Below are 27385 nucleotides of genomic sequence, written 5' to 3'. Positions count from 1 at the left end.
CATTATGGTTGTTGTCCAATGATACCCTTTAAACCAGTGATCGAACCCAGACACGCAGGTGCTTTTATGGCGGAAGATCCATTAATTTCCGTGCGACAAGGCCGTATAGCTGATAAACCTTGGATGACAGGAATTACATCAGAAGAAGGAACCCTTAAGGTAGCAGATAAGGGACTACTAACTTTCTACATAGATCTCCAGCTCAAAAACCGAGAGATTTACATGATATTATCATTTTAGAATTACAATTATCGGAAAACTGCGCAGGATAATTTTTCTTAGAAACATTTATAAAATTTTGAAAATAATTTTTAGAATATAAGATCGGAAAACTACTTCTTCCTGTAACTTATTTCAACAAAGCTTGCTTGCATAAAACCTTATAAAAGTATTTGTTTTAGAAACAAAATCTAGATAACACGTAAATACAGTTTTAACATCACACTTTTAACCGTGTTGCAAATTATTACATATTAATAAATTATTGGATAATTCTTTGACACAAGCATTTGTTACTCAAGGAAGGAAGAGTCGAAAGGAAGGATGTAACTACTTAAGTCGAACAATGCCAGGTAGTGCGTTAGTTCGACCCGAACGAACGTGTTTAGGCCCCAAATAGGTCAACGACCGCGAGGGTCGCTCTTACACTATTTAAAGGGCGTTCGCTCGGTGGTCCCTTTTCGGCAAGAGAATTTAATCTCTTTTGCGCGGGATGGGACCTTAGTGCGATCTCTGGACGGAGGTAATGAGAGCGGGTTAATCAATTAATTAAACGCGAGTTCATAATAAAATTAAGTTTTATTCATATAAATAAAAACGGTGAAAAGACGGATACATAAGTAACAATTAACTCGCGCGCGGGATTTAATCTATAAATAGGTGTGTGTGTGTGTGTGTGTGTGTGTGTGTGTGTGTTTCGCGGGTGTTACATAAGTACGGAGGTCATCAATCGGGACATAAAGGGGGGAGAGTTATTGTTTAAATTTTAGGGTCCCGATTGGTGGTTACAATAATTTAAACGATGATATATAAAAATAGTGTCCATTTGTGTGCGTGTGAGAGGGAATGCTAGTTTATGAGAGTTCGGTAATTTCGACGGTGGAAGGGAAAAGGAAGGCGCGGAGGATATCGACGGGGAATCCGATAGGGTTGGGATGTATAGGGGTAAACATAGGGATGAGGGCGCCGGGGAGACTTCCCGCTACAATTTTCATGAACTGCTCTTCATCGGGATCGTCTGGCCCGCAGGTGTAAACACCTTCTGGGAGTGGGAGCTCTAGTATAGGGAAATTAGAAAGGAGCCATTTATAACATTCGTCTTCGTGTTGGAATGGAATTTGCTCGATGTGTCTCCTTAAAAAGGAGTAGGCCTCGTTATAAATAAAGGGGATTTCTTCTACCTCTTGACAAGTGCAACCTTCGTCACACTCTATATTAAGTGGTGAGGGGGAGGGAGAATGATTGTGACAAGGAGAGGGAGGGTGGTTCTGAGGTACTGGAGACGGAATGCGCGATGGCTCTGGAGAGGAAATCAGAGGGTCAAGGGGAGTGTCAGGGTTCCTATTTCTGCTGTGTTTATTTATTATATTAATGTGTTCAGTAATTAAACGCTCTAATAATTCCTGGGTTGGACTATCGTCCGGGAATGAGTCGGCCGTAGCCCGAGCCACTTCTCGCCTTAAGCGTCGATTCCGCCGATTCCGCGAGTGTTTTATAACCCTTTGTGAGTGCTGCTGGATTTTCACTAAATAATGACAATGATAAGAAGCGAGTCTTCGAGGGAGTTCATGGATATATAATAATATTTGCTCAATATATGTTTTTTATAACTTCAATATTTATTTAATATATATATATATATATATATTATTGAAAAGTTTGCACCTCTATGATTCTGTTCGTTAGTATGGTGGGGGAAGTCGTGGGGCTCACTCTGCAGTTACGCAGGGAACCCGCGAGATAAGGAGAGGTCGTAGGGCTCGCTCTGCAGTTACGCAGGGAACCCGCGAGATAAGGAGAGGTCGTGGGGCTCACTCTGCAGTTACGCAGGGAACCCGCGAGATAAGGAGAGGTCGTGGAGCTCACTCTGCAGTTACGCAGGGAACCCGCAAATTCAGGAGCTCGCACTGCAATTACGCAGAGAACCCGTGAGATCAGGAGCTCTCACTGCTATTATGCAGGGAACCCGACGGTGATAAGGAGAGCTTGAGGACGAGGGGGTTTAATGCGAACTTCTCTATAACGTCTGTTGGACATTAAATAATATTATTTGTCCAAGAACTCCTTTTAGTAGGGTGAGATAAAAAAATAGACTTACTACTTGTAGTGAGCGTAGTATATTTCTTCTTTTCGTCTGTTTCTGGCTCTGGCTCTGGCTCTGACTCTGGCTGATTTTGTAGGTGGTCAATCGCACTTATTACCACTCGCGAATTACGATTTTCGAGCTGTACGTGAATAAAACTTGTCGGTGCTTGCACGAACACGATAAGTGTCGCTCCGCTGTGAGATTCGCGTTTATATTCAGTTTTTTGGTTCACGCCCTCCGTTCCGACCTCTTAACAAAATCCCGCGAATAGGAACTCGTAATTGCATTTTTTAATATTTTTCCTTTCCCCTTCTATGGGGTGCGTTGCAAGGATTTACGAATCGGAAGTTTATTGCAGTCGTTTACGAATCGGAGCTCGCTTCCCAAAAACGGGGATGTCTCGAGATTTCGATATCGGCGGCGGTGTTTGTTGTTAATTTTTCCTATATCGCGATATTTGGCGTTTGTTAGTGCCGCTTTTATCGGCGGGTTCTCGCTTTATTTCCCTCACGTGCGGCTTAGAGCTTGTTTGCTGAGAGGCGATGCGTGTGACATCTTTTTAATCTTTATATTTTTCGCCGCTTCCTCGCGAGAATACCCGCAGATGTGCTATCTTATTTTGCACACTTTCGTTTTCATTATTTGTTTTCCCCTAATCTTACTAGGGAAGGATTTGGTTTCGGCGCGTTCCCGCCATCGTTGTGTTTTCCCGATTTACAATGTTTGTCGGTTTCTCGCGAGAGTTTCCGCTGCGGTGCCGCTTCGCTTGGCACGTTTAATTTTATCAATTCGTTGTTCTAGTTTTCCCCTCAAAGGTGGGCTCGCTTTCGGCCCGCTCTCGCCGTCGTTGTGTTTTCCCGTTTTGTGATTTTAACTTATTATTCGCGAGGGTGTCGGCAAGAATCCGCTTTCGGCATCTTTCCGCCTGGTCTTTTTTATTTACCGATTTTGTAATATTTATCGGTCGCTCACGATATCTGCAGCTGTCCGTTTCGCTGGGCACGTTTTCGTTTTATTATATACGTCCCGCTTAGATTATTATTATCTCTTTTCTTCCATTTTTATTTACCTAACAACTTCGCCTTGGTCGTGGGAAAGAAAAGAATCGTGGAGTCCGCCGGACGTAACACATTATTAAAATTTCGATTAATCTTGTTTTATAATAACGTAATATAAAATTTCTTATATAAAATTTTTTTTTAAGTTGAACAAACAATTTATGCATAAGCTGCTCCTCAGGTATTTACGGACGAGATCAGGGTGAACATGTGAAGAAATTGAATAGCGATTTCCACAATGTTGTACCTCTCAGCTTATACTACGAAGAGCGATACCGTCTTCGAGATACACAATTTCGAGATGAAATAAGCACTAGTATACGTGAATTCTACTTCGGCAATGGAGACATCGATGAATCCGATGAAGCTAGGTTCAAAGTCATCGATGTAAGTTCAAATTAAATAATATAAATATTAATATTTTTTAAAAGTTACGACGTTTCGACCATATGGTTGTGGTCATTTTTTTTCAAGTACACTAAAATAATACAATTGAAAATTAAACTTATAAATCTAAACGGCTTAAAGATAGTAATATGCATAGAAAAAGAGTACATACGTTATAAATGTGAATAATAGATAAGCATGTTCAAAAGATTCGCTCACACATGTTGTCAATATTAAAGGCGAGAACGTTAAGTCAGTAAGAAACCTTGTCAATAACTAACAATATTAGAAAACTTATTACACGACCTTTATTATTTTATCATAAATATTATTTAAGCTCTCAGTGTCCTTTTGAAGATTAATTGTATTCTTAAATTTTTTGATGTAGAACATTTCAGCAATTTCTCTTTTACGCACAATGTTTAGAGTCGTTAAGTTTCACGGTACCTATATATTATAGATATGTAGACGATATATTCGCCATTATACCGCGTAAAAAATTGAGTGAGATATTAGTGACTTTCAATAATTACCACCAACGCCTGAAGTTCACGTATGAAATTGAGGTTGATTCGTCCATTAATTTTCTAAATACAACGATCACTCGCGTGGATAATATACTTATTACTAATTGGTACAGGAAACCTACTTCGTCTGGAAGATATATTAACTTTTTCTCTAACCATCCTCTAAAATATAAGATCAATACTATTTATAATCTTGTAGATCATGCAATTTTATTATCACATGATAGATTCCACTGTAGTAATATTGATTTAGTGTACGATATTTTACTTAACAATTGTTTCCCTAAACACATTATTAAACGACACATACAAAAAAGAATTAATTTTTTAAAAAATCGCAATCACAATAACGATATAGATTTGAACCAAGGGAAATTCGATAGGACGTCCTTTTTGTCACTCCCATATGTTAAAGATACGAGTCAAGATTTATGTCGAGTTTTACGTGGAGTTGGTTTGAACGTCGTTTATAAAATTAATAAAAAATTAAATATGTTAATAAAACGCGGCAAAGACAATTTACATAAAGATGACCGAACGAATGTGGTATACAAATTAGACTGTAAAGATTGTAATGCATCATATATTGGACAAACTAAAAGACATTTAAGGACTCGTACGAATGAACATTTTAAAAATATTAAATTACATGTAACAAATCACTCTGTTATAAGTAAACACAAAATAAAATATGGACATGAATTTGATTGGACTAAACTCAATATATTACATAATGAGAAACATGTGCGTAAAAGAGAAATTGCTGAAATGTTCTACATCAAAAAATTTAAGAATACAATTAATCTTCAAAAGGACACTGAGAGCTTAAATAATATTTATGATAAAATAATAAAGGTCGTGTAATAAGTTTTCTAATATTGTTAGTTATTGACAAGGTTTCTTACTGACTTAACGTTCTCGCCTTTAATATTGACAACATGTGTGAGCGAATCTTTTGAACATGCTTATCTATTATTCACATTTATAACGTATGTACTCTTTTTCTATGCATATTACTATCTTTAAGCCGTTTAGATTTATAAGTTTAATTTTCAATTGTATTATTTTAGTGTACTTGAAAAAAAATGACCACAACCATATGGTCGAAACGTCGTAACTTTTAATAAAGTAAAAAATTTGTGCTAGTTTGGTCGATTATTTCAATATTGATCCTTTGATTAATTTACTAGCGATATTTAAAGAATTTATTGTTAATATTTTTGATGTTTTAAAACGAAAAGAATATATGATTTCATTTTCTATTTTTATTATATAAAAAATAAGACATTTCCTTTAACTCGCAAATAGAATATACAGTTACTACAAAAATCATTTTTATTCTAAAAAATTATTTAATAATACTTATAATATGTTTTCTATATTATGCAAAATTAATCGAACAAGAGAATTGCAGTATTAATTTAATTATTAATTAGTTTCTACTAATTACTATTTAATTACTAATTCATTTAATTAGTTTCTGTATTAACCTAATAATTTTGCAGATGTACAGCGACGCGTGGTTTAATCACGGCACTCACGAAGCTATCCAAGACTTTATTGTGAATCAAACTTCATCAGTCTATTATTACTACTTCGCGTACAGAGGAAGCGCGTCTTTTAGCTCGATATTCGGTGATAGAGAAAGGAATTATGGAGTGTCACACGCGGACGAATTGCAGTATTTGTTCCCTGTGGGTGAACAATTGTTCGTGGAAACGGAATTGTCCAAGGAGGATAACGAAATAATTAGTATCATGACCGAATTCTGGTACAATTTTGCAAATTCCGGGTAAGTGTTAATATTTTTAGCGATAAAATTTATTACTGAATACAACCAGCTATCTCACAAATCGGATTTACATCGTGATTTTATTATGACTAATATATCAGAATTTTATATATATATATATATATATATATATATATAAATTTTATAAAAATGTGAAAGACCAGTGTGTGTATATAATAAAATTAATATTTAATCATGATAATACCCATACAGCACAGAAACTTTTCAGAAATATCTCAAAAATATTTCATGTGATAGGTTGAAACATGTCATAAATATTGCAAAATGTTTCTGCAACAACTCTGAGACAGCTCTGGAATAGCAAAATGTCCGCGATTCTTGCACTTGAAACCTTATAGAAAGGTTGCTGAAAGGTTAAAATAATAAATCTGCAACCTTTCTGAAATATTCCCAAAAAGTTACTGAAATGATTGAAACCTTTTTGAAATATTGCTGAAAATTAACTGAAATAATTTTAAAAGTTTTTTGTAATATTGCAAACATATTACAAAACTCTTATTGAAATAAATTTAAAATATTTTAGAAATAATATTTAAATTTATTATATTCATTGCGCAAATATTAAAAAAATTACAGTAAAAATTATATACAAAATATACCTAATGTTGTACGTTTTTATTTAGTATTTGCAATGTAATTAAAATATAATAAATGTAAACATGATTTTTGAAATATGTTTAATGAAAAGAATGCATATAATAGCTAAATCTAATAATATTCATATATTTTCTCTATTTCTCTAGAAAGTGTGATGTTGATTATTTTGATAAAAAAATTATGTGATAAAGAGTTATCTTAACATATTTTCCTCTTTTCTTCCACAAGTAGTGTTGTTGAAAAGAGAGGATTATATATAGATATATAATTCTTTTTGCGACTAACACTTGTATTTTTGGAAGAAAAAAAATAATATGCATAAAATAGCTCTTTGTCGCATTTTTTTTTGTCAACTGATTAGCTTCACACTAAAGGGTCGAATGTTAGATCTCTATTAGGTATATACATTATTGATATAAGAATTGTAAATATATATGTAATTTGTTCTTATAATAATAAGTATTTTAGTTTTAGGATATAGATGAAGAAACACATATAATAAGCAATAAACAATACACTTTTATAATTTTTATTATTTATTTGAGTAGTATATTGTAGTATTTTAATAGTTATTATTACATAAAATAAAAATTATTTACTGTTCTAATAATATAATTGAAACTCAGTTCCAACAATTAAGCGAACACTAAATTTTTTAATAACTATATTAATTTTAACTTTCTTCTCAAAAACAAAATAAATTTTTTTTTAAATTAAAAAAATTAATCTTTTTCAACACAAAATAAACTTTTTACTAAATTAAAAAAATAGTATTTTACTATATAAAATAAACATTATACAAAATAACATTTGAATTTCTATTTGGATAATATTATTTGTTGTTCAGGTAACACATAACATAAACTTTTCAAACACAAAATAAACTTTTTTCTTAATTAAAAAACAAAGTTATAAGCAAGACATTTATTCCGATGTCTGTTCTTTTTGTTTTCGTTGTAATCGTTCCCTGAATAAATATAACGATTAATAAGTACTTTAATATGTAAAATAAACAATCTCACTTCTCATTGATATTTACTTACTCATCTCTGTCATGTCGTAATTTGCCCTGGATGAACCATTTAGAGATGACTTCGATAATTTGTTTGTCATCCGTTTCAAACTTTGCATGGACACATTCTAAATAAACAAGGAAATTTATTTTATTAATATTAAGATTACCATCTTCAAAATTATATTATTGAAAATATTGATGTGCTTACAATATACAATATAATTAAATAATTATTTTATTTATTTTAAAAACGAGAAACTAGTAGTTTCAATATTAACTTACTTTTTATGCATTTGGTTAACAATAAATCTTTGAAAGGCTCTTTTTTCATACTTTTCCCATTCCAACAATATAGCGTTGAAAGATAATTACTAATAAAATTTTTGAGAATAACAATTATCATGTCATGATACGTTTTTCCACCTAATTGTCTCATAAAGTTAACCTACATACAAATTAAAAATAATAGCCACATTATTAATTATATTAAATTTTAAACAAAATAATCGTCTAGATTTTAATGAAAAAAAGAATAAAATTAATTGATGTAATAAATTAAAAGTATCTCAACGTATATTTGAAATTACATAATACGAAGACTTTTTGATATTGCATACGTAATCATTTTCGAGACTAACAATAAATATGTTTAAATAAATTCCTTCTAAATTTACAAATTTTAATTTCAGTTAGTTTTCTTGATAAAAAACTTCATGCTTTAACATAATATATTAAACCTAATACAGTTTCTACAAAAACTAAAAAATTTTATTTAAAAAATTCGTAAAAGTAATTTTTAAGTTTATAAGTTTTAAGTTTTTAAGTTTATAAAAAGCGATTTTTTTTCTTAAGAAGATTCTAAAGAATCACTTTATTTGACTAACTAAAATATTCTTGTAACACTTTCAATAAAATTATATAATTAGTTCTTCGTATTCTTAGTCAATTTCAAAATAGTGACATATATACTAACCAAAACGTGTTTTTATTTTGTGTAATCTCAAACATTCGTTGACTTGCATTATGAAGTGTGAACAGGCCAATAAATTTCCTTCTTCTGATGATTTATGGTCTTACCGTTTTATTGAAGAAATTAGCGTCTTGGAGTTGAAACTCTAAATTTGTCACATCATCAATGGTCTTCAAAGGCAAACTTAGAAAGTCTTCCAAATCCACAAATTCATTTTTTGTGTCATTTATGCTCTGTAGCTTTTCTTCAAGTACGATCAACCTTCCATCAATACGCTCTAATTTAGAATCTATTTTATTGCATTTACGCAATATTTCTTTCTTAAACTCTAAAATATTAATTATATTAATACAAATCAAAATCGATCAATACAATAGAATATAAAAATGATAATTTTGTATTATTAGTGAAGGTTTTTTTTATGTACATACCCATATCGTTTGAAATTGTCGAATTACAAATGTCGACATTCATTGTCCTTGATTCAATAGGCCTTTTCGAAACTTTCTGCACAAATTCTGTATTATCAGAAGCAGTCACCTTTTGTTTAGTATTAAATGACGAAGATGAAAACGAAATCTCATCCACAGAGTTACAATAATTTTCTTTCTGTTGACGACTTGCTTCATTTGACAATGTCGAATGTTTTCTACTTAGATTTTTCTCTTGGAAATAATCTGAAGATTTTTTCATAGAGAATGAAGCTGGCTTTTTTGGCGGTGGAGGTAGCATACAGCTTGAATTTTCCTCATATTCGTCATCAGAATGGACCATTTTTTTCGCCCTATTTTGGCGATTTTGTTTATTATTTTCGGCCTCAGATGAATCTATGTCAGACATCTTTTCTGCAAGCTTTACTTTGGCTATTCCACTCTCGTATGAATCTGAAGCATTAAAGAAGTAATAAAATGTAATGTAATAATAAACAATTTTATAGCTGAATACACTAATATAATATATAATATATCAATACAAATACAGTTGCATCGCAACAATACGAATTGAATCTTAACATGTAATAAAATTAATTGATATAATTTTAATTTAATAGTTACAAACTACGTTTTAATATATATTTTAAGTTTTTTCATATAATTTGTACATACAATATACAAAACTTATTATAGACATCGCAAAAAAATTGCTTTTTGTTACCAATATATATTTATAAAACAGTCATTCATTCACTTACTTGCCGTTGTAAAAATGCGGATTACTTTTATCGTGTCCCAGTTTTCGTCTACTTCCTCACACTCAGAAATTGCTTTGTGAATTAATTTAATACTTTTATACGGTGGCCAAAAACATTCGGATTTGTCGATCAGCCACGTGCAAGGCACTAAATGTAACCCGTCTTCAAATTCGACGACGGAAAATCGAGGCATTTCCGCACTTTGTATTCGTATTGATAATACTATGACATATAAAAAATACTGCCAAGTAAACACGTACAACATAGCACAAAAATGTTTATATCATAAAATATTCCCGCAAAATAATATTTTTAAATGCACTAATCATAATTAGATAAAACAGTTATACTGTATATCTTATTTTACTATTTGTACAAGCAAACAAACAAATTAAAAATAATTTACCAATTCTCCTTTCTCATTAAGAGAATTTTCTATCTATTAATAAAAAATTTTAATGTAAAGGCAATTAAATTGTGTGGAATAGTTTTTAGAACAAAAGTCATATTATTCTTACAATATACAGAATCTCCCAATCCAAATTCAATAAATATGATCAAATAGAGATAAATATGTTCAAATTTAGAATTTTATTCAACCATTGATTCTTTTAACCAAAACTATACAATCTTTATTTTAGTTTGTTATTGAAATTAGAAAGATTACTTCCATATTTAGAGAAGCTAGTTAATATTATACTTAATACTTCATTCCGATATTCACTGCCTGTTGAAATTATAGAAATTCGAACTAAATTATTTATTGTTTGACAATGAGATAGGATATCCTGTATATAACACAAAACAAATAAAAAGTTATATACAATGAAAATACATAAATAAATTGTTTATTTCATTACTCTCTTCCTCTAAGTATGCACGATTGGGAAAACAACGAATTCATTGTGAGTATATGGCATTCTCCACATTTTACTCCGAATTTTATCACACGCACAATTTTGTTAAATGTAACGACAATAGAAAATTTATAATTGGTAACAAGCTGAAAGTAGTCGGAAATTTGTATTCAAATCCCACATATCCTTGTGCATCAGAAGAATTGGGTGTGCAAATTATGCGTGAAGACATTGCAGTACGCCAAAGGCATTGCATACTGACACTACAGTTCCGTTTTCAAGTAAAATACAATTATTATTTGAGCTGTTTGCATGGATTGTATATGTTTTTGTGCGTAATATTTTGTTTTGACAAGAAACGTTACATTCTTCAATTAACGGTCCATTTGAGTGTGGTTTTTGAAAATATATTTGATGACTATTTTCGCGTTTCTTAATAAGCGATAAGTTACAGTTGTTGATTTCAGCATATCTTCTTGATAATTGTTGAAGAGGTTTCTCATGCTTTCGAAGCATTTTTTTTTGTATTTGACATATAATTTTCGAATCTGAAAGCACTAAATTCGTCGAGAGGTCCGTACTTCTGCACATCAGAACAAATGTGTAACAAATTATGTAAATTGTGAGACATAAATGTAGCCCCGTAAATTTGTTTAAAACATTTTAAAAAATATTCCAATAACATTTGGGCCCATTTAATATTATTATAATTATTTGAAAGAGTAGGACTAACAAGAATTGTTATGGCAATGTGTAGAGTTATAAAATTTATGTAACAATCTTCTTTTAATATGCCTTTTAATACAACAGGACCTGTGTAAAGAATAAATTGGCGTAATTCCGTTGCCTTCCACATTTTTATATCTTTTAACGATCGAGGGCGTCGAACAAAATCATTCGGTACACTATTTTGTAAATTTAATAAAGATCCGGAAATCTGATTTACTAATTGTTGAGATAATTTTACAGTACGAGGACCTTGAATCCAAATTAATATTAATTTTTTTACAACTCCTAAACATATCAAATGCATATAATCAAGTACTACGTTAGAAACTAATCCAAAATTAGGAATTTCTTTTAAAATTGTGTCTCCAATTTGATAATCATCGTATTTATTATCAGCAAAATCTTGATCGGTTCGTAAATTATCAATTACTTTCGTCGTTGGAAAACATAACCGCCCATCAATGTATTCACCTTTAACAGTGCATCGTGTACAGCTATTATAACCACAATGATTTTTTACACCTAAAACGAAAGCTTTTGCCGGGGCATCACAAATCAAGCCATGTAAATTAATTTTTACTTTAATTCCATTATAAAATAAACCATTATTTATTATTAAAATCGATTCATCGACAAAATATCGTAAAAACTCATTATTACTGTGTGGTTTGGTTTTACCATAATATGCACCGACAATAAAAACTGACTTTAAAACTGTATCCAAACACAAAATTGGCCATAAAGCGGAATTATTTGATTTAGAAATCGGTAAACCGTCTATATTTATAAAAATGTCAAGATTATTAGTAATTTGATCTATAACTTCCATGTATTCATCTAACATATGCGTTAAAGCGTTTTTTAAGCCAAAATGACAATATTGTCCGGGCCCCATTTCGACAATTGCAGTATGCCTTGGCGTTTTCAATAAAGTTCGAGGGTCTTTTGGAAACGGATGGCTCGTGTATTTTCGTAATATAGCCAAAAGTGCCAACAGTGCAACATGACAAATATTGAATATAATAGCCCAAGAAACTATAGTCTGAATAAATTGATTATCTTCAGAAGTTTCAATTTTATCGACAAGTTCATTTCCCATATTGTAATCTGCCGTTTCTTCATCTAATTCTGTACTTGTATCATCTGTATTTGCATCATCAATATCACTCTCTATCGGTTCTTCATTCGACTCCAAATCATCTACTGTATTGCTATTGATTAGATCATCATGTACACATTCTTCAAATTCTTCCATCGACTCTAAGTTATTAGTTGTGTTACGATGTGGTAATTCATCGACCCTCGATTCAAAGTTTTCATTGATATTTGGAAAATTTGAAATATTTAATAAATCAGAAGCAGTTTTATTTACAATAATTCTACGAATATGTCTTTCAGAAAGAGAAAAATATTTTTTACGTTTTCTATCCATTTAAACAGTAAAATTATATACACGTTTTTGGTCAAAATTATAAATTTTGCAATTAAAGTATAAATAAAGTAATATTATTGAGTAAATTATTTCAACTTTCTTAAATATTAATTATTTATTTTCAGAAACTATTCTAATTAAAAAGCAATATATTTATTGAATCACACACCACACTAGATTAAGTGATCTGTGTATGCTACAAAACTGTGATATAAAAATGGAACGATATAGTGTAAATATGTAAATAAAAGTACAAGAAAAAGAATACGATCCAGAGCGATAAGAAAAATAAAATATCAGATCTTAGGAGTAACAGATAAAGTATAATTTAAAAGTATATATACAAATAGCACTGTGAATTCACTTTGCGAATAAAATATTTTGTAATTCTTGCAGTATCAATATATACTAGCATTTGCAATAAAGAATGAGAAAAAAGGATATACATACCGTAAAAGTAAAGTATATACCAGAAAGTAAATACCAGAAAGTAAGTCGGAGATGGAAAACTATTAATAATAAGAATATATATAATGATACGTAAAACTTTCAAGCAGGTGAAATGGCATCAGAGGTCCTAAAGCCCTGTTAAACAAAAACATTATTTTATTTTTATTGTGTCAACGTACTTGTGTATTTATTATAACTGCTCGAACATTTTATTGTAATTTGTTAAGGTATTTTTAAATGCAAAAAATTATGACTAAAGTATAAAAGATTATTAATCTGCAATACACTTAACCTCAAAATTTTAGGGAACAAAAATTATTGACAAACTTATACTTAAAATAAAAATAGTTTAAATAATAATGACATAAATATACAGAGTAAAATTAAGTAAAAAAGCATGCACCGGTTAAAAGTATCCGAAAATACATATGTTAAAATGCGGTTATAACCTCTTTTTATCCGGTACTTATTGTTAGAAACAATATCATGAAAGTAATACCTTGAAAGTAAACGTCCGATTTCTTATTTTATTAAATAAGTGAATATTTTATTATTCCTTTATGAAACTTTCCCTCTTGGAACTAATAAACAGTGCTATTCATAGCAGTCCAAGAATCTAACGGTCTAACAAGCGTGCTCTTGTTCTTCGTTGCCTTCGTGCGAGAGACCTAAAAAGCGGGTAGAACCTGATTGGTTGTTTCTATAAGAAACGATATATATATATATATAATATACATATGCAGATATGATTAAAAGATCATAATAAGTTTTCATAATACATACCGCGAACTATTTTCGTTGATTTGTCATATAATATATATGTATATACACTTATATTAAAAAATCACTTCACGCAGTTTCCAAAATTATTTCATGCGAAAGCTTTCCGCAACACTCATATATAAATTTTTCAAATTTATTGCATGTGATAGATTTCAGAAACATTTCTGTTGCATTATTTCATATGACATATTGCAAAATCCTTTCAGAAATGTTGCACATGAATTGTGAAACATTGGAATGATTTCCCAGTGAGCAATAAGTTATCAAAAAGAGTTCTTAAAGTACTCAGGTTTAAGAGTTGGACATCCAACAATACTATCTAGATGATAACATAATGATATCAATAAGTTCTCTAATGCGTCGATTTTAGAGGAAAAAAAGACAGCACATAAAGGACATCTAAAAGAATACTACAATCTGACTTCTTATAAATGTCATGAAAATGTTACCATTAAGAATTTCTTTATAGAATTATTTTAGACGTATTTTATTATATAAAAAATACTCAATAATATATATATATAAATTTTTTTTTATTACAAATGTATAAAATGTTTACAAACAAATCTATACAAACTTAAGAACATTTGAGTAATCCAAAAATAATTTTTTGTTTACATATAAAATTAAAGTAATATTAAAGTTTATTTTTATAATATATATAATATTTTATAATTATTTTAATATAATTTTTTTATTATAATATATATATTTAATACTTTTCTTATACATATCAGATGTAATAAATTGCCATATTGCACACGTAAAATATAAAACGAAAAACAAAATTGCTATACTATATGCTGCATACAAAAAATAAAATTATAAATGACAATAAAACAGAAAATTTCAATTTTTTAATTTATCGGAACTAGTAAGTAAAAAAACCAAATCGAAATGAAACAAAAATATTAATACTACTTCCAAATACTTATTCATTTCTTCTTTTCATGTCGTTTTATATTTTGATTTATGCGATCTCCAGCATGCTGTAGCCAGTTTTTAATTGCATTTTGGATGGAATGAGAAGAAGTATTTTTTCCACCAATACTGATGATTACTTCTGAAAAAAATGTTTATAATTAATTTTTAGTAAAAATTACCAAATTATTAAAATTATAAATTCCTTAACATATATTTACTATTTTCTAAAATAATATTCCGAATATATTATACTTAAAAATTATTAATTAAAAAATATAAGAGTATAAATGTTTCCTAAAAAATTAAATAAACTAATTCTTTAACATTAAAAGTATGGAGTAAAAATTAATAAAATAATTTAACTGAAAATAATAATCTCCATATATAATACACACACACAGTGACTATTATAGATTAAAATATTTTGGAGAATTTGCAACAGAAATATGTTATAACTGTTTTTTTTAAACATTTTATAAGATTACAGTACTTTATTAGATTACACAAAAAGTGACATAATCTGCGTAATACATTCATAACGGCTCGTATTCACAACACGCTTATAAAGATGTTAGTGCGCTTTTTTGTCATTCTATCTTTATCATTTAGTAAACAAAACAAGGATAGAACGATAAAAAAGCGCGCTAACATATTTATAAGCGCGTTCTGAATACGAGCCGTTATGTATGTATTGTGACGTGGTCGTCACGACACGCGTCCGCCCCAGCCTAATCGCGGGGCAAAAAGCCAAGCGGTCACGCCAATCGCGAGAGAGCGAGAGAGAGAGAGCGAAACCGAAAATCCCAGAGAGACTGAGCAACACCGTGTCAATTGTTACTAATTCGCGTGTATTTTACTTTATTTTTGGGAGCCTGACCGAGAGAGAATATTGTCGCTGGAGAAAGAGAGAGAGAGGTGTTGTCGTCGCAGGAAAGAGACAGCCGCGGTTGGAGAGATTAGCGAGATAAACAGACCGCCGAGAACCGTAAGAACTGCCCTTCCTAACAACAAAGAAGGAAGCAAATACAGAGCGTCACGTAGGAATTCGGCCTTGACAATCTACTGACAGGAGATCCAGTGAGGCGCCCGACAACAGGCGCCGGAAGGGCCCAGACCAGGAAGATAACTTTCCTCCCGCGGGTTACCGCTCCGTCGGATACTGGACACAAGGCCACCGCGGGGAGGCCCGCGGCGCGAGGTCGCGAGGGCCTCGAAACCCTACGCAAATACCGCGCGAATAAATATATTTTGTCACCATCACGAGGGGTGCTGTGAACCCCCGTACGGCCTTGCTAATCTCGCGCGACGACGGTAGACGGCACGGCGCCGTAATTGGTTATCGCGTACGCACCCCGCGTGCGCAGCATTGATCCAGCTGTCGATTTTCGGGCCGATAGATCCGGCAGATTGGTGCGACCGCTCAACTTAGCGAGACGGGTGACGACCTGAGCTCGAGTCTGGCGATAAAGACGAGCTCAAGAGGGACCAAGTCGAAGGGAGAAGTACCGGTGAGGCTACCCTTTCGTAAGCGTATCTACTAATTATCACGTCTGTCACGGTGTTAATCCGAGTCTCGTCCGTTCTGACGCGATTGTCTTATTTAGTGAAGTTTTGTCGCGTGGGCTCTGCCTTATTCGGGAAACTATTTGGTGTACGAGCGATCGACGTCAAGCGGCGAGTACTTTCGCACCTTCGGGCAAGTGAATAATATTAACGCGAAATCTTCGTCTCTCTGGGATTCGATCACATATGTCGTGTCTCATATTACACGGTTGTCGCGTCTTTCTCTAATATTACTTCTGTTAGTGCGTATGTTTGTCGGGTCTCGTTGTTGTATGCGTTATCCGGCTGTGTCCGGACGTCACCTTGTGTTAATCTCATCGCGGAGGAATTCGACATAAAGAGAGTGATAACGCAGTTCGCGACCACCAGCGAGCGCGTTAGAGAGAGATTACGAGCGAGAGAGCGAGCGCAGTCGAGCGCGCGAGTGAGAGAGAACGCGCGCGAGTGAGAGAGATTACGAGCGAGAGAGCGAGCGTAGTCGAGCGCGCGAGTGAGAGAGAACGCGCGCGAGTGAGAGAGATTACGAGCGAGAGAGCGAGCGTAGTCGAGCGCGTGAGTGAGAGAGACAGCGAGCGGAAAAGATTCCGGCGCCCTCGATTCACCGGTGAATTTCGCCCGTCGGATCGCGAAAAATAGATTAATCCAGATATTGTAGCACTCTCCAGTCTCGTCGCCGATATGAACTTCCGATTGTTCGCGATCTAAGTCAGTTCGATAATGTCTATTTGTATGGTCGCGGTTATTCTTTCGTATTTGTCTATGTTACAGATGCACGTATCTCGGACTTAAGCTTGTCGCGGATATAACTCTGTGTTCAATCGTCGAAATATTTTCTTTTGTATAGAATTTTGGATTTACGGTGTCTTGTATATTATCTTCCGTCTTTATAGTCATTTCTTTATTACTTTCATAGTTTTCCATTATACTTCATTATTAATATCGGTTCCAGTTATATTTTGTTATCTTCAAATTTTATTTATTATCTTTTGTTATAAAATTTATTCTCTGATTATCATCCGCTATTATATTTTTCTTTTATATTTATTTCTATTACATTGGTTTATAATAAACTTCATTATTTTGCTTTGCTTAACTAAATCGCGTACTGCTTTTCTTTAGTACTGTCAACTTAAATGTCTGTGTCGTCATTTCTGTGTTCATCACATCGCGAAAAGAATGTAATTTCCTTCCGTTAGAGCAATTTCGGCAACCACACCCTGCCCCTCTGCCGTTAGGCGAGCTAGTTAGCCCGTAGCGGGATTCCCGGCCAAAACTTTGCGTTGGGTTCGCGATTTGTGGTTTGATGCGTGAAAGACCGCGTCTGGCGCCCAAAACTAGTCTCTCGCGAATATCACGGCTGGCGTTCTGCTGCGGCACGCGCGGGACGTCCCCGAGCTTAGTTCCGCCGCGTGAAACCTTAAAACCCCTGTGTTTTGACGACGGCCAAGCTCCGTTCTTCCGGCTTTTAATCGAGTCGGGAGAAAAAGACGTCGCAGTATATACGCAGATTATGTCACTTTGTGTAATCTAATAGTGTTGTTTGTAATCTTATAAAATGTTGATAACAATGTATATAATTACACGATTATCAGTTGATGTGATTGCATTGCTACAAAATAGATAAATTCTACGCCAATGCTATACACTGGTTTTACATTACGCGTTCTGTCAAAAACGCGAATTTAATTTTCTGAAGATCACTACAGTAAATTTCTTAGGTGCCAGTCTTGAAAAGTCAGGTGTCAATCGCCATTAGTGTATCATTCTCTCTGTGTGTGTGTGTGTGTGTGTATGTGTATAATTCTGACATATAAGTATGAGAAAATAAAATACCTATAATGACGTCAACAAATTTCATGCATCTCGTTTCAATGGTATTTTTTTGTCCTGTCCACGAGAGTTTGTAAGCTAACTCATCAGTTAGAGTATGTTTTAATGCGTTCCTTACGTGTTGTTCCGCATTTTTTCCTCCTATAGTTTTTATTAATTTTTTCTGTAAAAAGATTTAATTTAATTATTATACATATATTTTTGTTTTTTTAAATTTAATTGATAGAGTACTTACATATTGCAGTAAAGATACGGAGTCTTGTGTTATCAATTTATTGAATTCCTTTAATGCTTCAAGAGTTCCAATTGGTAAATTCAAATTTATTGTATTTTCTTGTGAAGAATTTGTGTGTACATCTAACAACAATTGTTGGATTGTAACCAACAATCGTGTAATTTTTTTAATGTCATTCTGACAAGCTTCTATTTAAAAAAATCAATATATATATATATGTATGTACATATGCATATTAATTAAATAAAATTAATGCAATGTATAAAATTAATTATAATTATTATATAACATATGTATATTATATAGTTATAGTAATAATTAATTATTATACAGAGAGAGAAGTAATACTTTACTATTACCTCACTATAACTTAATTATTACTTTGTCTTTAAAAGTATGAGAGTAGGGGAAAAGTTGTCCAACAAAAATTTATCGAACAGAAGCACTAAATACGGTTAAATCATATTTATTAAAATATTAATTATAAAAAAAATTATTTTTATATACTTACTGCAACACACTTCATGCAATTCTCTTTTTTCTTTTCTGTTTATATTTTCTGCATTCTCTTTGTACATAATAATTGGTTTCTGTTGATCGGTTAGATGAAATATTGATTGTGAAGGTGCATCTATTAAAAGAAACAAAAATTATAATGAAAAATATATAAATATTATAAAATACAAACATTTTATTTATAATCATTTTATTTATTATGATCTAGATAAAATTTGAAATTTTATTAAATGCTTTTAACTTTCATCTACAAATTGTATATAATTCTACTTGTAGTATTTATCTAAATAAATAATACTAAAATAAATGTGAAACATTTTCCATATCCTACAATTTAAAAAATATTGTACAATTTATTTTTATACTTTAAAAACAAACTTTATACAAAATATAAAAAATTTGTTATATTCACAAAATTATAAAAGTAAAGAAAAATTATAGAAAATAAAAAAAATGGAAATAGAGAAAAAAAGAGAAAAATAACAATAAATTAACTACATTGATAAAACCTGTTATATACTGAAAATATTAATATTAATTTTACTCACTTATTTCTTCTATTTCTACACCCAAGTTAGCTTGATCTGAAAAACTCAACGAGTTTGTGATTAAACTCACATCTATATTCATAACAATTAGAATTTCGTTATACACAATAATAAAATTAAGTTTCCTTGTTTCTAATTTTTAAAATTTAATTAATATAATTTAAACTTTTATGCAAATAAATTTAAATAAAAGAAAACAAAATATTGCATATAGTTAGTAAAGCTGCAGTAATATATATTTTTTAACCTTTTTTTTTTTACCTTTTTCTGTGAACGAGTTATCTAAGCTATCCAAGTATAATATTTCGCTTTCTCCATGTCCTTTATTATTGTCTAATAGTAATGCTTCATTATTATTATTTAGTAATTCATCAGTATCATTATGTAATAATTCAGATTTTTCTGTAAATATAGAAAATATTCTCGTTATATACAAATTGTAGTTTAGTATTGTGCAAATTTTTCACATGTACTATTTTCAAAATTAAAAAAAAAACAATAAAAAAATAAAATTGAAAAGATCTTATTAATGCTACTAATCGACTTAATTAAATTTACATAATTAAAAAAAAATTATACCTGTTTCAATAATTTGTCTTTCATTTTCTAGTTTTGAACATTTTTGTTTTTCATATATCGATGCTCCAAATTCGCAATCAACTGTAGATTTTTTTGATACTTTATGTTGAGCAGAGCTTATTGTTTCAACTTTTTTTATTATAGGCTTATAGTTTATAGGAGGTTCTGGAATACCTATTTTATTTCAATATTAATATTTTTAATATATTTATAAATCAATATGTTTAATGTTTAGTATATTTATAAATCAATATGTTTAATGTTTAGTATATTTGTAAATCAATACTCACATAGTTCTTTTAGTTTCATTTTAGTAGATATGTCATTTTCACGGTAGGTTGATAGTTTATTAATTTCTCTTTTAGCTATATTTAAAAAAATACATATGTATAATATATAAATATTGAAAATTATACAATTGTTTGTAGTAGAAACAAAAAATTGTATTAGTTAACATCTCGCAAATTTTTATATTTCGACATCACATATAAGGCTGTTCTTCAAAAGAATGTTATAAATTTTTATAATTTTATACATTGCAAATATAAAAGCTATTGAGATTTAAATAATTTAAATAATTTATTCAATACAACATTGCCACAAACATCTGGCTCTATACCTCTTTAATACCATTATTTAATTATAAATATTAATTTAAAAAACTTAATGCTTACCTAAATTTTCATTTTCTTTTTCTTCCTCGGATGAAGATGTACGGTAACGAGATGGTTTATTAATTTGTCTTTTGTTTAAAGATGCTTTATTATACATTTTTTCTTTTAAAGTTGACAATGTTTCTTCATCATTTGTAGAAATGTTTGTCATTTCGATTTCAAATTCTCTAGCTTTTTTGTAGGTATCTAGAAAAGATAGAAATTAGATGAGCAATTTATACTTTAATATATATTAAAGATATAATATATCTGAATATACATTTACCAAAAGGTCCTAATAATTTTTTATAGTGAATAATCTCCCAATAATTATTAGGTAATGAGTTCTTTTTAGATTCAACACTAGCATTTTTCTCTTTCGGTGGCCATTTAAATGCTTTAGATAGTAATATCAACCACGATGATGGTATGGTCGCAGACCATTCATCCCACAATACGACGAAATACATTCTGTAAAATAAATAAGGCTCCTGAACCCTCACCGCGGCTATATTGGATCATGAGACGAGATGAGAAAAATCATGCTGAGAATTTTTGCATGCCATTTTTAAATAAAATAAATATTGCAATAATACTATAATGCTTTATTGTATTATATTTTCTAAAAACTAAGATTTTTTTCTTGACAGTTAATAAACAACCGTAAAATGAGTGTAAATCAAAGTCTATACCCTGTCTCTTTTTTCTTATTATGGTGAAAGTTCAGGCGCCTTAATCCGTTTTTTCTACAAACAAAGAAGAGTATTAATATATATGTAAAAAATGTATATCTCTATGTTAAGCAAAACATAAAACTGAAAAAAATAAAATAAAATTATATAAATAAATATATGAAGCATAGATATTTAAAATGTGAAAACTAAATAAATTAAAAAATTAAAAAATAATAATGGGATTATGTAAGAGAAATAAATTAGAAAAAATTTACAAATTTTTAGTTTTATTTTATACACATGAATGAATTATGGGAAAGAAACAAAAAGAATTCTTGTAAGGAATACAAATTGCCTTCATGTTTACTTCATCAATCGGAAAATTTTTTAATTCGGACCATTCATTTCCAACAATTATGTTAAATAACTCAGAATTAACGGGATAATGAGGAAGATTACATGGATTTATTAACATTTTCCCTTGCATAATGGATTCTTCATTATATTTATAAATATTTTTAATTTGAAAAATATCATTATTTTTTAAATAACAAAAACTATCAGACTCTTTTCTTAGTGACAATTTAAATGTTTTATAAAAAATGTAGTCATATGCTAATCTCGTTTTATTAGATTTTTTAGAATTATATTGACCAACTTGAGATTTTGAAAAGTAGTATTCATGTCGCTTTTTTTTATATTTAGCACGTTCCACTATTCTATTATGTAATTGTTCGAGAGATTTTTCACCTTTTTTCAATTGTTTTTTAATTTCATATAAAAAACTTTCAAAAGAAAAACTACTAAATGAATCTAAAGGTCCGAATTTTATTACATCATCAGGTATGTGAATTAAATTATGAACATTAGAAATAATAAAATCTTTTCCATATAATATTTTTGAAGTTTCAACAAAGTAAATTAATAAATTCTTAGCATACTCATTATTGTTAATACAATCACTTTCATGGCACAATATTCTAATAGCACAATGAAAAGAATTAAAATGCAACAAATAATTTGCAGGCAAATAATTTTGAAGTATAACTGGTCCTACATATAATAGAAATAGTCTCAATTCCGTTGCTTTCCAACGGTCTAACTCTTCTAAACTACGTGTCTTCCGTGCAAAATCATTTGGTATCCATGCAGATATATTACACAAAGCTTCTGAAATTTCCTGTATAACTGCAGAATTAAATTTTATTGCTTTGATTCTTCCATGCACAAAAATTTGAAGCATCTTTTTTACAACCCCCAAGCAAACTAAGTGCATATAATCTAATGGAAATTGGCTTACCATTCCTAAATTTGCTCTCTCAAAAATTGATCTTCCAATATGATGCTCTTCATTTTCTTGATATACAAAATTTTCATCTGTTCTCAATTTTGCATTTATTTCAGGGAAAAGCATTCGATGATTATTATAATTACCTTCTTGCATGCATTTTGAACAACCAAAATATCCATTAAATGATTTGATACATTTCACAAATGATCGAGCTGGAGAATCACAAATTACACATCAAATTGCAACCGTAAAATGTATTTCATTAAACTCAAATCCTTTTTCGTGTAATAAAATATACTCTTCGATAAAATCTTTTAGAAATACATTCGGACAAGCAGGTTTATTGTATCCATGATATATTCCAATAACAAATGGTTCAAAAATTTTTGGATATATTTCTCCTAGTATTGGATAAAATTGGCTTTTCGAGCTTTTTGTTAGAGGTAAGCCATCGATATTAATATTTATCTCTATGGTTTTAGATACTGTATTTAAACGTACAGTTTTTAGAATATCTATTAAAGCATTTTTTAGTCCATAATGAAAATATTTCCCAGGAGGGACTTCACGAACAACAATGTGCTTAGGAGTTTCAAGCAATGTTCTGGGATTAAGTGGAAGATCTTGTAATTCATTAATATCATTAACATTTTTCAATAACTTTAATAATGTTCCAGTAGCTCGATGAGTAATATTAAATTCGCACACCCATTGTTTCAGTTGTTCTTTAAACTTTGAAGTTTTATTTAATGCTATATTATCATCTGTTATATCATTCAATTCATCTTCAATGCAATAGTTTTCTTCACTATTATTGTCACTGTTGTCACTGTTATTGTCACTGTTAATGTCACTGTTAATGTCACTGTTATTGTCATTACTGATATCAATACTTTCACCTATATAATTTTCAGAATGCACTATTTCACATTCACTGTCACTTATTGAACACACTTTATCATTTTCTTCTACATTATCATCACTTATTGAATACTTTGTAAAAATTTATAAGTTTTAAGAAGCCTTTTATTTTTCTGACTCACGGATAAATTTTTAAAATGTTTGCGTAATAACATTTTTAATTCGTCAAAATAATGTAATGCGTAAAATATAAAAATACTAAATATAAAAATAACAATTTCAAAATCAGAAAATATGATAAAAATATAATTTATATAGTTACTTTACCTTTTGTTTATAGTTTTTTTGAAAAGCTCAATTTTTATTTCGATTTCGCATCCAATAAAGAATTTAGCTCAAACTCGAAAATCAAACCTAATATATAAATTATTTTTCTGAATAAATATTATTCATATATGCATCAAAATTAAGAAAATGTTAATTTCAACATGACACTATACACATTAACCTGCATAATATCAAACAAAATGTTAATTATTATTACCTGATATTCCTTCTTCTTCCTTCTCTCTCTTTCTCTCTTTATCTCTCTCTCTCTATCTGTCTTTTGCTTTTGCTTCTTCGTTTCTTTAATTTTAAAAAATTTATATAGATTAATTATATATATCTTACATATATGTATATATAAATATATATATAATTTTTCTATATTAATTATGTAACTTTTAACATTATGACTTAAATAATATATATGTTATTATTCATACTTTTTAAAAATTAAGATAAAAAATCAATTTTTAATATAATTACATATTTTTTTAAAAAGAGGTTTTTTGGGGTTATATCATTTCTTTTTATAGTATATATTTATAAATTTTAAAATAAACATTTTAAAATAAAAAAGCAAGTTGCCTGGAAATTTATAATTTACGTTATTTATAGATTTTCTGCGTATATTATATAAAAACATAGCCAGAATATCTTGTCGTGAGGGAGGGCAAGAAGCAATAAAACTTTTTATATATTCAAATTTGTAGTACTTTTTTCTTAACGTTATTAAAAAATCATTATTAGCTTTATTTCACGTTTATATTTTAATATTAACAATAATGTACTTATGAAGAATTAGTAAGATGGTAGCGCAATAAGAAAGTAATTATTATAGTAGGATGGTAGCGTAACAAGAAAAGTTGTTATAAAAGAAAATCACATATATACATATATGTGTTATCGCATATCATATGTATGTAGTATAGTATTGCAAAATGTAGATTTAAAAGAAATAACAGGATTCTACATATATGTGATATATTATATTTCTTTTAAAATAATAACTTTTCTGTTACGTACCATCATACTATAATAATTGCTTTCTTATTACGCTACCATCTTACTAATTCTTCATAAGTATATTATTGTTGATATTTAAATATGTGATTAAAAGCTAATACTGATGATTTTTAATAACGTAAAGAAAAAAGTAATACAAATTTGATAACTCAGGGCACTATTATGAGTGCTCTGATCTATGAAAAATGCATATTATTTAGCTTCCCTCTTTATGTTATTTATTATATTATTAGCTTTTATTCAATTCCTTATTTTATATCAACAATTACATATACTTATGAAGAAATAGTAGGACGGTAGTATGACAAGAAAGCAATTTATATTTCTTTTATTAAATACTGAGAGCCGATAAAAAGATTTTTCTTAGTTCTTTTATAACTATCACACTATTATTTCTTCATAAGTACATATATAATTAATAATTTAAAATAAGAAAATGAATGAAAGCTAATAAATAATAAATAATATAAAGAGAATAGTTCATAGCATTTGTAATTGTGCTATGAGTTATCAAATTCTTATGACTTTTTCTTTAAGGTATTTTTCTATATTGCAGCTGTATATGTTACCAAAGAAGTTGGGTTATGTCTGCAAGAAGCACATTGCAATCATAAAAATTCGTTTTTATTGTAAAGTCTGTATAAACATCCTAAATATTATCCGATCCTGAGGATGTTAAAACAGCATAGACTTTGAATTAAAAAAAACTTTATAATTGCAACGTGTTTTTTACAGACATAACCCAACTTCTTTGGTTGGATATAGAGGCAACATAGAACAAATAACAATAAAATATATATTTTATGTGCTCAAATATATATTTAATAATATTTATAATTTAAGAAAGAAAGATTTTACCTTAAAAACATTAATATCGAAGAACGTAAATGCTCTATATCTATATCTCATTGAAATCCAACTCAGAGCTCCAGAGCACGCAGTACACACGTATGTGGCTTACGCATTATATGTACGGCGTTCGTAAATCGCACGCTTGCTAGAGACTCTAGAGACATCTATGAAGAGACATCATAAAGAGCTCTTCTGAAAGAGATCTTACAAAAAGATAACTTACTGATATCATTTCTAAGAAAAATTAATTAAGTCTCTAAAAAGTCCTCTTAAAGAGCTCATCCTCTCAATAATGCTCACTGGGTTTGAAATCTTTCTGAAAGCTTTCTGTAACAATCTGTGCTGTATGGGTAGTTAGCGTAATAATGTCTATTTTTTGCATTATTTTATCATGATTATCTTATAATAATTATACAATGAGTTAATAATGGAGTTATAATAATTTTTTCTTTTGATTATACGTTGAAAATGATGCATTAGTATATAAGGTATATATTACAATAAACTTCTTTAGAAATCCAACGCCAAAGGTCACGAAGGCAATTCCCATAAAGTGGAAGCCGGTGAAAACAAATTATTCATCAGAGTATCTATACATAGGAAATTCGTCTAAGATAATTATGGAAAACAATCTTCTCTCGGAAAGAATGACATTTTGGAATCAGCTAACACATCGGATGAAGTTACATAGTGCAGATTAAAAAAATTTTAAGGACGAGTTGTAATTCACAGTTGTAATTAACATTTTTATAAATTGTTGTACGAAGATCTTTCAGTGATTGCAAGAACTTCAAAATGTTGAGATCTCTTAAGAATTTTTAAGAATTGATTTTCAAAATTTATTTTATAAGAATATATTTTTAATCTTAATTGAAACTTTATAAACAATTTTAATTATGGGTTATTATAAAATTTTGTATTAAAATAATTTTAATAAAGATATTAAATCTAATGTATATGTTCTCAAGTTGCATTTTCTTTATATTTTTTCTACAAGGCTTAGGCTTATTCTTTTTTTTTCTTTAAGTCTAAGTCTCTCTTCATAAACATCAATGCATTTTATGAAATCATTTGGTATCAATACACATTTTCTTAATTTCTTATTCATAGATATAGTCGTTGTATTTCTACATTGAATTGAAATTAAGAGTCATAATTTTTATAATCTTTCTATTAACAAAAATTAAAAGATAAATATATATCTTGTGATTATTAATTTTCTCAAATAGTAATAACATAATCTGTGCACAATTTTTTTATGTTATTTCAATGTGAACAGTTATATTCCATTTTTTAAAGAGTATATGATATTTTTCTTAAATTTTCTGAATAATCTAAACAATAAAATATAATTATTATAAATTCCCATATTTATGATTATATATTTATAATTA

The 27385-nt window shown here is 29.7% G+C and overlaps 2 protein-coding genes across 2 annotated transcripts; one reads left to right on the top strand and one right to left on the bottom strand.

The window, feature by feature from the left end:
* Window positions 1–26715, top strand: LOC145947412 (carboxylic ester hydrolase-like; the record flags this gene model as incomplete). The annotated part of the gene is made up of 4 exons (XM_083057194.1): window positions 1–163; window positions 3542–3750; window positions 5783–6069; window positions 26506–26715. Coding segments are annotated over 4 exons (846 nt in total), but the record flags the coding sequence as incomplete, so codon positions are not given.
* On the bottom strand, window positions 14856–20619 carry LOC145947409 (uncharacterized). The gene is made up of 6 exons (XM_083057192.1): window positions 20601–20619; window positions 19732–19803; window positions 19179–19298; window positions 18668–18855; window positions 18436–18595; window positions 14856–15178 (listed from the first exon to the last, which is right to left on the bottom strand). Exons 1-6 carry the CDS (start codon window positions 20617–20619, stop codon window positions 15051–15053), a joined length of 687 nt encoding a protein of 228 aa, XP_082913318.1. The 3' UTR covers window positions 14856–15050.
* Window positions 26716–27385: the final 670 nt, after the last annotated feature.

The sequence above is a fragment of the Prenolepis imparis genome, unplaced genomic scaffold (assembly GCF_030444845.1).
Source record: "Prenolepis imparis isolate NDT839.2.m4 unplaced genomic scaffold, iyPreImpa1.0 SCAF_76, whole genome shotgun sequence".
Lineage (NCBI taxonomy): Eukaryota > Metazoa > Arthropoda > Insecta > Hymenoptera > Formicidae > Prenolepis > Prenolepis imparis.
This window is presented reverse-complemented; position numbering and strand designations above follow the sequence as displayed.

What these genes read in the sequence shown, in the direction of transcription:
- LOC145947409 (XM_083057192.1), bottom strand. An exon ending in ATTGCATGAAGTGTGTTGCA is followed by an intron (nt 18,856 to 19,178) that starts GTAAGTATATAA and finishes TTTTTTAAATAG; the next exon opens with AAGCTTGTCAGAATGACATT. An exon ending in CCGTATCTTTACTGCAATAT is followed by an intron (nt 18,596 to 18,667) that starts GTAAGTACTCTA and finishes ATCTTTTTACAG; the next exon opens with AAAAAATTAATAAAAACTAT.